Source organism: Nothobranchius furzeri, chromosome 2 (assembly GCF_043380555.1).
Source record: "Nothobranchius furzeri strain GRZ-AD chromosome 2, NfurGRZ-RIMD1, whole genome shotgun sequence".
In the NCBI taxonomy this organism is placed as follows: Eukaryota; Metazoa; Chordata; class Actinopteri; order Cyprinodontiformes; family Nothobranchiidae; genus Nothobranchius; species Nothobranchius furzeri.
The window spans coordinates 54,306,241-54,322,670 of NC_091742.1; the positions used below are offsets into that span (position 1 = coordinate 54,306,241).

At 41.3% G+C, this 16,430-nt stretch overlaps 2 protein-coding genes across 3 annotated transcripts in view; one reads left to right on the plus strand and one right to left on the minus strand.

Annotated features, from left to right (window-relative positions):
• The window catches only part of acap1 (ArfGAP with coiled-coil, ankyrin repeat and PH domains 1), a 240,043-nt gene that overhangs the window by 102,027 nt on the left and 121,586 nt on the right, over nt 1-16,430 (minus strand). The gene's annotated exons all lie outside the window — the stretch shown is intronic.
• Nucleotides 1-16,430, plus strand: part of si:ch73-335l21.1 (insulin receptor substrate 1-B) — a 62,762-nt gene that overhangs the window by 9,939 nt on the left and 36,393 nt on the right. For both annotated transcript variants that reach the window (XM_070546540.1, XM_015946876.3), the window contains 2 exons: nt 10,000-10,301; nt 12,661-15,769. In XM_070546540.1, coding sequence (XP_070402641.1) covers nt 10,000-10,301; nt 12,661-15,769 — 3,411 coding nt within the window. The remainder of the gene's footprint in view (nt 1-9,999; nt 10,302-12,660; nt 15,770-16,430) is intronic.

The window sequence follows — 16,430 nt, forward strand, 5'->3', positions numbered from 1 at the left end:
AAGACCCAGGACACGCAAGAGGGATTATGTTACTCGGCTGGCCAGGGAACGCCTTAGGATTCCCCGGAGGAGCTGGCCCCAGTGGCTGGGGAGAGGGACATCTGGACTTCTCTGCTTAGGCTGGTGCCTCTGTGACCCGACTGGATGTATGGATGGATGAATAGCAGCAGACCAAAGTCTCGTTTCACTTGAAACGTCAAATAAAATATTTGATTAATCAATAGAAGATTCAATAGCTGCAGCCATATCTGAATGAGAACAGAGTTTTAGAAAATCAAACATCATGTTGTGCTGAAGGAGAATCAAACTCACAATTAGCATAAAATTAGATCTATTTGGGTTTTTTATGGCCACGTCCGCATAGAGTAATTTAACTGTAAATTGTATTCTAACACTTACTGCTCTGAATGAAGAAAAAGTATTAGTTAAATAAGTCAAAGGGTTAAAAAAAACATTCATTTATGTATTTTCTACCAGACACTCCAGTTCAGGTTTCATCCAGTTTACCCCTGCTCCAGATCCAGTCCTTGTGTCATTTCTGACACTTTCCAGCAGCACAGATGGAGTTTGGTTAAGGGAAGTGGAGCAGTGACTCACGTCATCGCTGATGTGCCCCAGAGTCAAACGCCGAACTTCTTATCCCGACGTGTTGTTTGGCTGCTCTGGCCCATGAGCTCTGCATCTCACCGAGCTGGCTGATTAACCGTTAAGCCCTGCTTAAGCACCGCTCATCTCCCTAATTAGGCTGTAATTATTGTCTGGAGGGTCAGCCGCTGGTGGCACAGTGGAGGCTGAGTGCTAATGAAGTCAGGGATGTGGGTGCTTTTGTTACAGGAACTTGAAACTTGGTCACGTGCGTGCTGCCGTTTTGTCAGCTGGTGGGGAGCTTGATTCCAGGCTGAGGAGAGCGGCTGCTGCTGGGCATTTCCCCTGGAAGCGTGTGTGTGCACATTAACACCCTGTAATTGTCCAACAAGTTGAGCAGTAGGCCTAAGCGCTGCCGCTTCTGGAAGCTTGTTGCGTCATGATGGACGCGGGTCAGAATCGTTCACAGCCGCTCTGCGCAGATTCAGTTAATCGATAATTTGATCAACAGTAAAAAAAAAAAAAAAAAAAAAAAGCCAGTGGCAAGATAATCCATTTAGCCAATGAGTGGCGATGTGTTGGCACTGTAAAGCTTTGGATGCTTTGAAACCTTTTGTAGCGGTCTGTATTGATCGCTTGCAGTTAATACGAGCTTATAAATGCTGTCCAGGGTGTCAGGAAGATATTGAGTTGGTGCTTAACAGCCATAGAAAAGTAGGTGGACTCATTATCAGCTGCCGTGTTCCTCTTGGGATGTGCAGTAAAATCAGCACACGGGAGAAAAACTCAACGTTCTGTTGGTCAGCTTCATTATAAAAGAAAAAAAAGTGAATGTAAGAGGGATTTAATGCCACATAGATCGTGATGGAGGCTGTATAAGCTGTCTCTGAGAGATGCATCTCATTAAAGGAGCTTCTCATACCTTTTAGTACGTGTGGAGGGAAAGTTAAACATGAAACTGAATGATTGGTTGGACAATTACTCTAATTAATATTTCTGTCAGTTTAGTGTTTCAACACTGTTTTTGTTTTATAGGTTTTGAAAATATGGCGAGATAAAAGATAATTTGCCACAGTTGGATGAAAGTTTGGAGGTCAGATCAGAGCTCTAAAGGCTAAAATTGTGATTATTTTCACAAGTTATTTGTTCTTTTTACTTCACACACTTAAGGTATTATTTGTATGCAAGCGTATTTGACGACAGACAATTCTGAATCATGGTAATGATGCTCACTGCTTGTGGTATATAAGGTTTAGTAAATTTTACACTAAATGCACACTTTATGAATTTTTTGTGCAAATTAATTTATGTAAGAAAACATTTATTATTGTCATATGACAACTGCTTTAATGTACACCCTCTACAGCCGCTCCAAAGGCGTTTTCAGAATAGAAGTGCAAAAATCTGATTATATTGATTTGAACCAGTTCCATTAAAGTTCAAGAACTGTAATTAGCACAGTACAACTTTATTACACTTTTTAGTTGACTGAATTGAAAATTATGTTTGTCAAAGTCATTTTATTTGTAAAGCAATTAAAACACCAAAATGCAACACATCAAAAGCCAAGATAGTACTAATAAATATCCATCCACCCACCCACCCACCCACCCACCCACCCACCCACCCACCCATCCACCCACCCACCCACCCATCCATCCATCCATCCATCCATCCATCCATCCATCCATCCATCCATCCATCCATCCATCCATCCATCCATCCATCCATCCATCCATCCATCCATCCATCCATCCATCGCAAAGTTGCAAATGCGGTTTAATGTGGCCACAGGGAGTGATAGGGGCTGTGTGGCCTTTCATCAACCCTGTAAACGGTCATTTTAGCACATACTGGCTCAAAAAATGATTTAAAAATACAAGAAAGTTGCAAACTATTTCTTTAAGGAACTCTGGGTGGATTTCATCCAATAATTACAATAAATAATAATTATAAAATCACCAAGAAAAACATCAACAAAATAAGGGCAAGAAATAAATCTAACTGAAGATATTATAACAGCTTATTGAAAACCCGTTCTATAAATGCAGAAAGACAATAACAATCAGATATTCCACGTAAGAAAAAGTAGTCACTTGTTGGGTTGGTTGCATTGTCTTTGAGTTATTTAAAGTTTCCTTCATCTCTCATACAAACTAAGCAGATTGCAAAATAAATAGTCAGCTATTTTATGTGCTTGGTGAGGTGTTTGGCATTCGCATTTTAGAGTGACCTCATTCTTAAAACTGTTTTGGAACATTTGACCAGGAAGACCAGCATCATAAAATCCCTCTGAGCTCTGGTTACACCGCTGCCTTGTTTGGTGACTCTGCGTCGGACTAACCAGTAAAAATGGCTGCCAGCTTGGCGTAGGCGTCTGCTCGTGAAGCTTTTAAACACAGCTTTCTTAAGTACCTTCAAATGCATCACTGACAACCTCACTCTCTTGATGTGTGATCGAATGCTTGTTACAGTTTGAATCCAACACGAACCACACACCGGGGGGGGGGGGGGGGGGGGGGGGGGGGCACTGCGTCATTGAGGGAACAGTAGCTGTTTTTAAGAGGTGGCTTATATTTTGGTGCCTCATAAATTAGCACTGAAGGATCAAGCACTGATGTCAGAAACATGAACTGAAACTACCAGAGTAGTTTGTCTCAATGGCCAGGCTATTAACTCCCTTGGAAAAGGTCTTCCAGTAAATCTGAGTCATTAAAATGTATTCTCCAGCATATTGCAGTTGTTTTAAGACAAGTACTCCTTACTTATAGTTAGATGTAGCAGAGCACAAAGACGAAACCTTCCATCTTATTTTACCAGAATTTTTCCCAGTGGCTAAAGGAGATCCGCTTCCTCAAGATTTGCCTGAAAACCGTAACAATAATTAGTTTGTCACTCCAAATAGGGCTGTCTATCTCAGCAGGCATCAAGCAGCCTCGGGGTAAATAAGACACCCTGATGTCCTCTTAATGGTCCTGTTTGTCTCTCTATAGCTCAAGATAACTAGAAGAGAACATCCTGTGCCAAAGTCAATGCACTTATTGTCGCCTTTAAAGAACTAAATTCAGATCTTCACAAACATTTTTTACAACGTCTTCGTTTGCTTACGCTTCACCTGTGCAAGGGTATTAAGGTTTGTGTAATGATGCTGAAATGCAACACCACCCATTCACAAACACCAGTTTTATTGTAGTGTTTTCAAGATTTTTAATTTTCATGCTAAATTTGTTACTTAATAAGTTACCTGAACGGTAACAACCAAACCATTTTTATGTGTAAAAATATATCCTTAAAAGGAAAGAATATAATGGAACTTATGTTTTTTAACAGATTCTGATCAGTTTGTGCAGTTTGGCAGTAGAGTTTGAGTAGACGTGTGCTTTGGCAGATTGTCAGCACATGGTTATCCTTCATAATCTAATTATATAAACCCCTAACAGAGACCGATTGTAGAATACAATACCCAAACCCTTCTTTCAGCTATAAACTCATAAAATTACATTTATAACTCCCCTTTTTATTCGCCCCGCCCCTGTTATTTCTCAAAAATAAAAAGTTTTGATCACAAGATACAACTTTTTTTCATTAAAGCCCAAAGGAGGGCAAAAGTAATCTCTGAAAAGAAATGAAAATAGATGAATTTTTTGGGCCCTCAATTTACAACCCCAACATAATTCACATCTGAAACACAGACTGCCTTTATTCAAATCCAAACTCAAATCCCACCTGTTCAATCTGGCTTACTCTCTCTAGTCAACAAACTGTCCATTTAGTCATTACTAGGGGTGTTCCTGCCATCTTTCTTTCTTTCTTTCTTTCTTTCTTTCTTTTTTCTTTTTCTGTCTTTCTTTCTTTCTTTCTTTCTTTCATTCTTTTTCTTTCATTCATTCATTCTTTTTCTTTGTTTCATTTTGCTTTCTTTCTTTCTTTCTTTCTTTTATTCATTCATCCAAACTGTCCATTTTGTCATTACTAGGGGTGTTCCTGTCACCTTTCTTTCTTTCTTTCTTTCTTTCTTTCTTTCTTTCTTTCTTTCTTTCTTTCTTTCTTTCTTTTTCTTTTCATCTTTCTTTTTCTTTTCATCTTTCTTTTTCTTTTTTCATCTTTCTTTTTTCTTTTTTTCTTCTTTCTTTCATTCATTCATTCATTCATTCATTCATTCATTCATCCAAACTGTCCATTTTGTCATTACTAGGGGTGTTCCTGACACCTTTCTCTTTCTTTCTTTCTTTCTTTCTTTCTTTCTTTCTTTCTTTCTTTCTTTCTTTCTTTCTTTCTTTCTTTCTTTTTCTGTCTTTCTTTCTTTCTTTTTTCTTTTTCTGTCTGTCTTTCTTTTTTCTTTTCTTTCTTCTTTTTCTTTCTTTCTGTTTTCTTCTTTCATTTTTTCTTTCATTCTCTTTCTTTCTTATTTGTTTCTTTTTCTTTCTTTCTTCTTTTTCCTTCTATTTTCTTTTTCTGTCTGTCTTTCTTTCATTTTTCTTTTTCTTTCTTTCTTTCTTTCTTCTTTTTCTGTCTTTCTTTTTTCTTTTTCTTTCTTTTTCTTTCTTTTTTCTCTTTCTTTCTTTCTTTCTTTTTTTCAAACTGTCCATTTTGTCATTACTAGGGGTGTTCCTGTCATCTTTCTTTCTTTCTTTCTTTCTTATTTTCTTTCGTTTTTCTTTCTTTCTTTTATTCATTCTTTCATTTTTCTTTTTTCATCTTTCTTTCTTTCATTTTTCTTTTTTTCTTCTTTCTTTCATTCATTCATTCATTCATTCATTCATCCAAACTGTCCATTTTGTCATTACTAGGGGTGTTCTTGACACCTTTTTCTGTCTTTCTTTCTTTCTTTCTTTCTTTCTTTCTTTCTTTCTTTCTTTCTTTCTTTCTTTCTTTCTTTCTTTTCTTTCATTTTTCTTTTTTCTTCTTTCTTTCTTTCATTTTTCTTTTTTCTTCTTTCTTTCATTCATTCATTCATTCATTCATCCAAACTGTCCGTTTTGTCATTACTAGGGGTGTTCTTGACACCTTTTTCTTTCTTTCTTTCTTTCTTTCTTTCTTTCTTTCTTTCTGTCTTTCTTTCTTTCTGTCTTTCTTTCTTTCTGTCTTTCTTTCTTTCTGTCTTTCTTTCTTTCTGTCTTTCTTTCATTTTTCTTTCTTTCTTTCTTCTTTTTCTTTCTTTCTTTCTTCTTTTTCTTTCTTTCTTTCTTCTTTTTCTTTCTTTCTTTCTTCTTTTTCTTTCTTTCTTTCTGTCTTTCTTTCTTTCTGTCTTTCTTTCTTTCTGTCTTTCTTTCATTTTTCTTTCTTCTTTTTCTTTCTTTCTTTCTTTCTTCTTTTTCTTTCTTTCTTTCTTTCTTTCTTTCTTTCTTTCTTTCTTTCTTTCTTTCTTTCTTTCTTTCTTTCTTTCTTTCTTTCTTTCTTTCTTTCTTTCTTTCTTCATCTTTCTTCCTTTCTTTCTTGGTGTTGTTGCTCATATTTCAAATCGTTTACCCAGTGTGCTGCTGTTTTGATCGACAGGGATGGCACGGCACACGACAGTCATTAGCAGGGTCTCTCTTTTCCACAAAACACCTGTAGAGTTGCTGCGTCTGTAAAGTCAGGAAGAGAAAGCACCACGATTCAAGGAGACTGCAGAACCTGACGTTTGCCACCACAGACGCTCATCCAGTGTGATAAATATACTGCTATCTTTGCGTTTTTGCTCTCCGTAGATTATTTTTTCTTACTTTTTCTATTCATGTCGGCTGGTTTATCCAAATCGTTGCAGTGAACTGAACAGGGTCAGTCTTTTAAGGTTGAGCATCAGATTCGTGACTACCTTTTCCACCTCGTTAAATGTCCAGTTTGCAAACATTACTCGTGTCTATTATACTTCATTTGCTGTTCGTTTAAAAATACATCCAAATTACAGACAATTTCTCTCTTTATGCTTGCTCTGTGTTGGCTAACTGCTACGTGTTATGGTGCGTGAATTCCTGGACTACCTTGAATTGTGGGACTTACAGCATTGTTATCTGTGGAACCACAGACATATTTGTGCATTCCAGTTGTCCTCGGAACTCGGATTTTCCGAGCAGGAAATGACAATAACAGGCTTGTTTTGCGAGAACTCGGAAAAAAATGGATGCCACCAGTGTTGTTGAGTACTAAAGTAAAAGAATTATATAACTGAGTATTCTCCGCACCTAAATAATAGTGACACATACGCCTCTCGACAGTTGCCACATAAAACCAGAAAAACATTATAATTCTAATATAAAAATATAAACACCGGTCGATTTTGGTGGCAATATAAAAATTTTGTCAACAACGTAATTATTGATAATAACAATGAACAACTTACCGGTGCCGTTAAAGTCTCTTTTCAGAGTATTTCTCTTATCCGATCTCACCATCTAGTGGCTGACAAGCATATCGCACAAAAAGTCTGTCGTTACGTTTTTTTAAGATGGCGCCTTCGTGTTTTTTGTTTATAAATGGGTTTTTAAAATATAGCAAAGCTGTTTTAGAGTTGCACTGTTTCTGGTTTTGACAACCGACACAGATTTTCAATGACTCAAAAACTATAATCAGCTTCTCAAAAAATGATTTGCCTTCAAACTTCTGATTCGAAAAAAAGAAAAATTAACATAAATGATCAGAGTGGCTAGCATGGTGATGGTGAGTTCACAGACCATGATTCTGATTGCCACTGGCAGCTTTATTTGTCGCTTCTCTTAAAAAATTTGACATTAGGAACCATTTTAAAAGACATCGAGATATCTAGAGATCATCAAAACCCTCAGCGTAGCGCATCATGGCCCACATTGGACTCCTGACCGTAACACGATGACATCTATATTGATCTGATAAGTGAAATCTGCGCTTCTATGTTGAATTATACTATTATAGAAGTCTGTAAATGTACTCAGAAAAATTCTCAATAAATGCTTGAAACTATCTTTACTGACCATGTGTTATTTGCCGCTGGAGATCTCTAGGGAGGCAGCTCAAGCGTAGCAAATAAATTCACCATGAATAGACAACAGTGTTCTTCCCCTCCTAGTGGGAAGGCGTTCATAACCCACACACTAACTACAATATTCATGTATGGCACTGCTGAAACACAAGTCAACACCTGGTGTCTGAATGAGCCAGTGTACGTTGTTTTTAGCTTGCTTACGGTGAAATGTGATGCTAAAACTCGAGAGCGTGTCCGCAAGGTTGGCTGAATGTTTTCCAACCGTCAACTCCTCCATTAATGTACAGGTGTGTTTGGTTTTTACACACATCTAGAGCTTGTCTTTAGTGTGATCTGTAACAGCTTTTCCTGCGCAGATGTTTTTATGGGTGTTTATCGTGTTTTATAGGGGTGGTGTCACTCTGCGTGGAAGCTGACCCGCCGATCACCTCGATGTAAAATTAAAACGTACAGCTTTCTCAATGGCGTTCTTTCCAAAGCGAAGGCAGCGTTGGTATTAAACAGCCCCTGAGGAAAGCCAGGGGCAATCTATAATTCACAGTGCTGCGTGCGTTGGAGCACCGCCAGCCTTATGTAACCAGGGGCAAATGTTTGTGATGTTTGGCTGTGGTGCATGGATCCACACCTCCTAAAGGGTTCAGACCTTGTTCCCTTAAAGGCCTTTAAGAGTTCTTGATGAGTTTGAGCCAACAAAAGATCAAAGAAGAAGTCTTCTAGAAATAGTTTTCTACTTGAACCATTGCCCTTCCTTCTTAACAGCTTTCTGATATCTCTTCACAATCTCGTTTGGTTCCTCCATTCTTCAGCCCCCGCTGAGAAGTCCCGAAACCGCCTCTTCCTGTTTTAAATCACAGTAGAGGAAGCAAACAGGGCTTCATGCATGAAGGGGGAAAGCAGTGCATGAATCAGCCATGCACAGCCTTGAGTGACTCATCTAATATAGGGGGAGTGCTTCCACTCGCAGACAGTAAGCCGCAGCCTCGCTGGCTTTCAACAAAACATCTATTCCAGGCCAATTTCCAGTTGTGTACGACCTTCCATTTATGGGGAAGGCAGCACGACAGACCAGGACTTTTCCTGCTTTACTGTTGCAAGTTTTAAACATGGAAGATTTAGGAAAATGTTTTTCATAATGGTGACCACAGAGTACGCAGGGCTCCTCGTCTGCATGTGGTTGTCATTGTAGGATTTGCAGCGGAGACATTAGGCGAGTGAGAGCAAACACGTGCAGACACGGCAGAAGCATGTAGTTCTAATGCTGTGTTGGCGCTCTCTTTTTTTTAGGTTTTGCTAACGTTCTTTTTTTAAATATCCTTTTTCTTCCCTGTTTTAATAAGCCAGATGTTATAGACTAATAAAGCTAGTGCTCAAGTTCAACAATTTTTGACAAAGAACATCCTGTTCTCCTGAAAGAGGCAGGTGAGCCTTTTGTATAGGTTTGCCTCTTCAGTGTTGACGTTGATTTATCCTGCGTTGTAGATGGATATCATGCTCAGACGTATCCAAACTGGCACTACGAAACAAAACAGAAAAATGTGGGACTCTGGAGGAAAAGAAGGTCACGCTTAAAGATTTTTAAAGGGTGTTTCCTTAGAAATGACTAACGACCCAAGCAAAAGAAGAGAAAAAAAAACAGTCACATAATGGTTTTCCTATAATTCTTTTTAAACAACTGATTTGAGGTATTTTCCCACTGGAAGCAACTGAGTCCAAATCTGCTTTACGTTCTGAGAACAAGTCCCACAGACTGACAGATTTTCACGATAAGGGATACATGTCATGCTTTGGTTAAGTGAACAATAAACTTAAAGCACAACACGATTGTGAAGAATACAAAGTGGATAAATAAACACCCTGCCTTTGTTTGACCCAGGGATCAGGTCTCACCCAGACTGTTTTCTGCCCAGAGTAATAGCCTCAATTGTTCTATACGGTTTGGATGGAGAAGGGGGTTAGGGTCCGCTACAAGACACAACCATTTACAAGTTACAAAAGCAGTCAGGCACTCCAGACGCAGCTTCAAAGTGGAGCTTTTTGAGCACCTCGTCGTTTAGCCTCGTTTACGTTGGTTTCAACAAAGATTTGCTTGTCAAGTAAAAATTTTCCGTATTTTAAGTTTTTCCGTAGATTTTCTTTCATAGTCATCGTTTTGGGCGGCGCATCACACAGCGTTTTTCCATAGTGGTCGTGCATGTGTGTTGGTTGGTCAAGTGGGACCTCATATGTGAAGCCTGCAGGTAAAGCACTGCACCCACAAGCTGGTGCATGCTCGGATTGAACTCTGATCTGGTTTAAAGATTGATCAAAACTCAGCAGAAACTCAGCTCACATACTAAAGGCACCTTGTGTTCCATTAACAGGTAAATAGTGGTAGCTTTGCCTGCACATGAAGGTCATACCAAGTGTTCTGCTGCAGCAGATTTATTTCATTCTTTACCAACTTTAATCTCTTAATGTCTGTTCTGTCCTTGAAGGTAAAAACCCTACAGACGGCAGTGCTTCAGGAGACTATGGAGCGCCCAATCCTGGACCTGCGTTCAAAGAGGTGTGGCAGGTGAAGGTGTGGCCCAAAGGCCTGGGTCAGGCCAAAAATCTGGTTGGCATCTATCGCCTCTGCCTTACAGACAAGACGGTCAACTTCGTGAAGCTGAATTCCGATGCTGCTGCCGTGGTACTGCAGCTGATGAATGTTAGGCGCTGCGGCCATTCGGAAAACTTTTTCTTCGTCGAGGTCGGGCGCTCTGCTGTGACGGGCCCTGGTGAATTCTGGATGCAAGTGAGTACATAAATGTATAGAATCAATAATTAGCCAAAGACAATGTAATGCAGTGTTAATTTTTACACAAATTTTAAATTTAGTTGTAGTCTTAGTATTTTGACTAAAATTATTTTAAATATTAGTCACAATTTAGTTGTTCAATCTGTTTTAATTTGTCGACTAAAGTAAATGCAGTAATTTTTCTGTTCTTTAAAGGAAATGTTATGTGCACCTACACTAAACTGTGAAGCCATGTGTAGATTTCACATTTTACTCTTTGGATCAATAATCCTCTAAATTTATAATTGTTTTAATAACAATAATTAATGAAAATGACCAAAATGCTCACTGACAGTTTGAAATTGTACCTCTCAGTATTAATAAGGTAAACAAATCTGCATAATGTGCAGTAATATTTGTAAACATGATGGGAAGTGACATTATACCATCAAACATTAAAAGGAGTTACTCTAATAATGCATGGAGGTAAACTAAAGGTATGATTAGTTTTCAGGTGTACTAAGCCCTTTTCAGATAGACATTCTGGAATATGTGTGGACAATTCAGTCCGTTTTTTAACCGGAACTGTGTTTTCAGACACACCACTTTTGTACCGGAACTTGTCCTTTCAGCTGCGTTCACACAGCAGGGAAAAGTTCCAGATGTCTGGGGGGGGAATCGGACTTATGTTAAGCATAATTCTGCGCACACGAAGGCGCCGCATAAGAGACCTGGATGATGAAGCTCAATGGTTAAAGGAATCACTGAAGTGATGTGAAGCGCTCCGTCTAGAGCAGGGGTGTCAAACTCATTTTAGCTCAGGGGCCACATTGAGGGAAATCTAGACCCAAGTGGGCCGGACCGGTAAATAAAAAAAAAACTTCAGATTGTTTTCTTTGTTTTAATACAATCGATATAAAACAAGGCTGGAGTCTGAGGACAGTGTAGTACAAGTACAACACCTGAAGTGTACTTGAAAATAAAAAAATAAAATAAAAAAAATCAACAAATAAAAAAAAACATTCCTTAGTGATTCAAAGAGCTTACAGATCACATGGCTAGATCAATTTCATGCAGCACTTAAAGTATATTTGACTCATTTTACTTTACATCTTTTAGCTTTCACCAGCACATCAATATCAGAAGTCACATCCTGAGTGGCGGCCAACTTCAGGATGTGATTCAAGTTCTTGTGTGAGCCTAGAGCGCAGCTTTGTTTTATTTATACTCATTACAGAGGAAACTTGCTCACACTGATAAGTTTATTTTCACTCTACATTGTAAAGTATGAAAATAAAGTTTACACAACCATCTTGCGGGCCGGATTTAACCCGCTTGCGGGCCGGATTCGGCCCGCGCGCCGCATATTTGACACCCCTGGTCTAGACGGTACCGTAGGAGGTGAGCTGCCATGGTTCGCCTCATGCTACAGCAGCGGGCTATCTAGGTGCGCACAGCGTCCCCCGGTCCCCTTCTCCTCCCTGTCCAGAACTCGACCTCACCAGTCAGAAGCAGCCACCTTGTCCGTAACAAGTCCGGACCTATTACTAGGGGCGTCGTCCGGTTAAATTACGGAAAACGTTATCTGGATGTTTGTATTCAGACACAAAGGTCTTACGGACAGAGTCCGGAACATTTCCGTTTTTCATGGCCTGTCTGAAGGGGGCTTTTACCTGCACTATTTTACTAAGGTGGGCTGCCTGAATGTTTTTCTGTACCGCCTGAATGCGTTTTTCCTCACAAAAGCACAGCTGGTACACTGAACGCTGATAACATTGGCCGTAGCATCGTCCCAAAAACCACCGTAACACTTCTATAACCAGAGGAAACCCCGGATGTGTACTCACCAAGCAAACACTTTTCAGATTGTCACATCTAATGCTTTTCCTCCCAGCCGCGGACATTTCTTCTTTTAGACATAAATTGTTCAACTTATACCGGTAGCTTGTTCAAACAGTGATCAGCTCTTTTCTCATCTAGTCCCGCCTGCCCCATTTGTTGATTGGTTCTTTTTTCCGTTCTCCCATCATTTCCGTTTTTCGTTACCGTCAGTTGTCATTGTCATCTTTTATTCTTTGACAAAAATGTTGATCAAAATTCGTCATAATTTAATCATTAATAGTACAATTAGAAGTTCTTATTTTCTTTTTTTATTCATGTATTTATTTCTTTTTTGCAAAAATTCATTCTTCACGAAAAAATGAAGAACTAAAATATATTGTCAAGGAAATAAAAACTGATGTAATGTTTAGGGTTAAGGTGACTGCACTGTGAGTTTATATTTAAGTGAAGTTAGTTTCTGTAATTATTCCTAACTTAAAGTGAATTAACAAATATTTTATTTATTATTTGACCTGATTTTTGTGTCATATTCTAGGTGGATGATTCAGTTGTAGCCCAGAACATGCATGAAACCTTGCTGGAAGCCATGAAAGCACTGAGTGAGGAGTTCCGCTTACGCAGCAAGTCCCAGTCTAACTCTGGCCCTGGGGGAGGTGCGACTGCTTCCAACCCCATCAGTGTACCCTCACGCCGCCACCACCCCAACCCTCCTCCCAGTCAAGTTGGTTTCCTACGTAGGCCTCGAACAGAGCCACCTGGAGGAGCTAATGGTGGAGGTGCTTCTAGTGCCTCTCCCACACCCCAGCACAGCTTCCCAAGGTCTCGCACTGCCAGTGACGGAGGGAAAGGTGAGGATGGGATTGCAGGGTCCACCCCTACACATGGAGTGAACTCTAGCCCTTCAGCCAATGGCTCCTGCTCCACCACGCCAATCCTCAGGTCAAAGTCAGCCCGTTCAGCCCCAACCGCAAATACTAAATCTCCCTTTGCGTTGATGCGCTCCATTTCTACCCCAGCACCATCCCCAGTCCAAAGTCTGTCATCTAGCTCTGGGCATGGCTCAGAGTTTGGATGTATGACATCTGCTGGTGCCATTTCAGGGTCTGGTACCTACAGTCGTGTGTCCTCTCATCACATCTCTGTCTCGGGCTCACCCAGTGATTATGGCTCCTCAGACGAGTATGGTTCCAGTCCTGGAGACCACTCAGTCCACCCATCCCCAAGTCTCCCTGGAAGCTCCATTGGCAGCATTGGCAACCAGTCCCTAGGTGAAGATGGGGCCAACTATATTCTGATGAGTCAACGTGGTGATGGAATGGCAGTTGGCAATAATAATCAAGGAACCTTGACGTCCAGCTCTCAGCTTGCATCAGGATTACCAACCAGTGGCTCCTTGCCCCAGACTAGAAGGGTGCTTCGTCGTTCCTCAAGCCGTGAATGTGAAGCTGAACAAAGGCTACTGAGCAAACGTGCCTCCTTACCACCTATGGCTCTGGAAAGACTTGCCCCACGCCAGCGCAGAGCTGAGGAGCCAGATGAAGAGTCAGCTGATTATGCAATTATGTCAAGAAGCACTAGCAGAGAATCCTTTACATCAACATGCTCTTCTACGCAGAGGGAATCAGTCATCGGTGCAGGTGTGGGAACAGGAGGGTACTTTGATGTTGCTGGAGAGTTAAAAACTGAAGGGGGTGCAGGTGGTGGTATAGATATAGGGGTGGACAATGGGTACATGTCTATGTTACCCGGAGTTACTCAGCCTCCAGTGTCCTTGTCCCAGTCAATTGCTGTCTCGGTTCCTGAAATAGATCCCAAGCCTGCCGATGACTATATGGCCATGACCCCTAACAACAGCGTGTCCCCTCCTCAGCAGATTCGACATCCACTACCTTCTGATGGCTATATGATAATGTCCCCAAACAGTAGCTGCTCACCAGACCAGCGTGGAGGTCTCTCTGAAGGAGCTTGGGTAGGCAGTGGAAGCGCAGACAGCAGAGCTGGCAGTGACTATATGAACATGTCTCCAATTAGTGCACCTTCTGTAAATGGCAGCACCCCACATTCTGAGCACAACTGCCATTTGGAAACAGGTTTGCAGCAACAGCTCCCAAAGATGGTGTATTCTTACTACTCTCTTCCTCGGTCGTACAAGCATAACCCCACTGCTGGGCATTTTGACGATGGGACTGGACGAGGTCGAAGGCCTAATGGGAGCTGCCGGGAAATAAATGGTCGTAGAGGTACTGCTGGGCGTCAGAGTCAACCAGCTAGCAATTCAGTTGCTCAGTCCCTATCTTCATCCTCATACTCTTCCAGTTCAGCCAGCAATGAGAGTCTTGGGGAAACCGACGACGGGACCACTAAGGTGTTGAATAAAATGACAAGTGGCTCCAAGTCCAAAGAGGGGAGCAAAACAGGTCAGAGACGAGGCGCTGATGGATTGTCAAAACATGGTAATCATCCTAGAAATCGTCCAGTTAGCCTATTTGTTGATGTATCAAAAGCTAACACCCTTCCCAGGGTCCGTGAGAACCCTTTACCCCCAGAACCCAAGAGCCCTGGGGAATATGTAAGCATTGAATTCAAAGGAGAAAAGTGCAACTACGCTGGGGTTGGAGTAGGTCGAGGCAGGGGGCTAAGACATGGATCACTGCTGCCTCAGGGCTCAAACAGCCAGAGTCCTCAAATGAGGCCAGTATCCTGTGTCGGGAACTTTATTCCCCTCTCACACAGTCCATCTACGCCCATCACTCCCCCATCTGCCTCTGAATATGTCAACATGGACTTGGGTCCTTCTCCATCCCCTTCACCCCATTCCCTTACCCCAATTGTTTTCCCACCTTTCCACACCCCTCCCACTCCTCCGGTTCTTGCTTATGTCCCTAAAACTTGTAAAGAAGGTCCTGCTAGTCCTTGTGAAGGGGATCGTGAAGTGTCTGAGGCACCTCTTGGGAAAAACAGAGAAACAGTTACTGAAGCCGAGTCTCCTACATCTTGTGGGGACTACACAGAGATGGCTTTCAGTTTAAACAAAAACGCTGTCCCGCGAACATCACCCAATATCTCACCAAAAGTTCCATCTCCGACCAGGACTGATCCATCTGTTTCAGTGCTGTCTCGGGGTCTAGACTTTCCACTGTGTAAATCAGGACCGAACCCTGACCAGGGGGCTAAGGTAATACGTGCTGACCCCCAAGGACGCAGACGGCACTGCTCAGAAACCTTTGTTGCCTCACCTTCCGTCCCCACTTGTACTTCTACTTCTTCTTCAACTGCTTCCCTCTTTCCTGAACACACCCAGACCCGCCGCCTTGGATTTGAAAGCATGTTGTGGGGTAGTGGTTCGGTTACTGATCCCCCAAGCCAACCCCCTCTTCCTGGAAATGGTCAGACCTTATCTACAGAGCAAGGACTTAACTACATAGACTTGGATCTGGTCAACAAAGAGAGTCCACATGCCAGCCTGGATGGGTCATCGGGAAACCAGGCCCAATCTCGGCTCTTTTCTGTAGCGGCTGCAGGTTCTGGAGTTGGTGCAGCAGCTGGTGGAAGCAACAGTTCAAGCCTCAACACATACGCCAGCATTGACTTCTACAAATCAGAGGAGCTGAGGACACATCAAAATGGAAACAAAGAGGGAACAGGTATGTGTTTTCACCATTAATTATAGTTGGGTTTCTCATTTCTCTTTGTCTTTCACCACTTTTAGCCTTCACCCCTTTCTCCCCCTTTGGTGCATGTGTTTTGTATCATGTTCAAAATGAAATGTATATCCTGCCAAGATAATCCAATGGAGCAGAGGCTCCCCTTCCATCTATAGTTGTAATCAAAATTCAACTGGCGCCGGATTAAAACCTAGACAGTGGTCTTATATATGAAGCAGTCTCTTTAATCCTGAACATGAGACAAGAGCATGGCTCCTACAGCAATGGATACATTGATTTTCTTGTCTGAACCATGGTGAACCCTGACTTTTACTTCATGTGATTAGGTGAGGTGTTAAAGGCCAGAAGATTTTTAGAGATATTAATGAAAATCAATTTTCTGGCAATCTTGTAGAGATTTTTTCAGTTCAGACCCATGGGCCGTTGGTCACACATGTATGTCAGCCACCAGAATCATTCTGCTCTGGTTGAGCCATTGTTTGTGAAAGAACGGAACTGTCAAACACATTAAACGTAGCTTAACTAGCAGCAAGACTATTCAGACTTGCCATTGAAGCATTCTACTTTAAGCTGGGTTTCTGTTGACTTGTTACTATAAAGCCCAGAAAAGCCCATTTATATGAGACAAATGTTTTCTTTT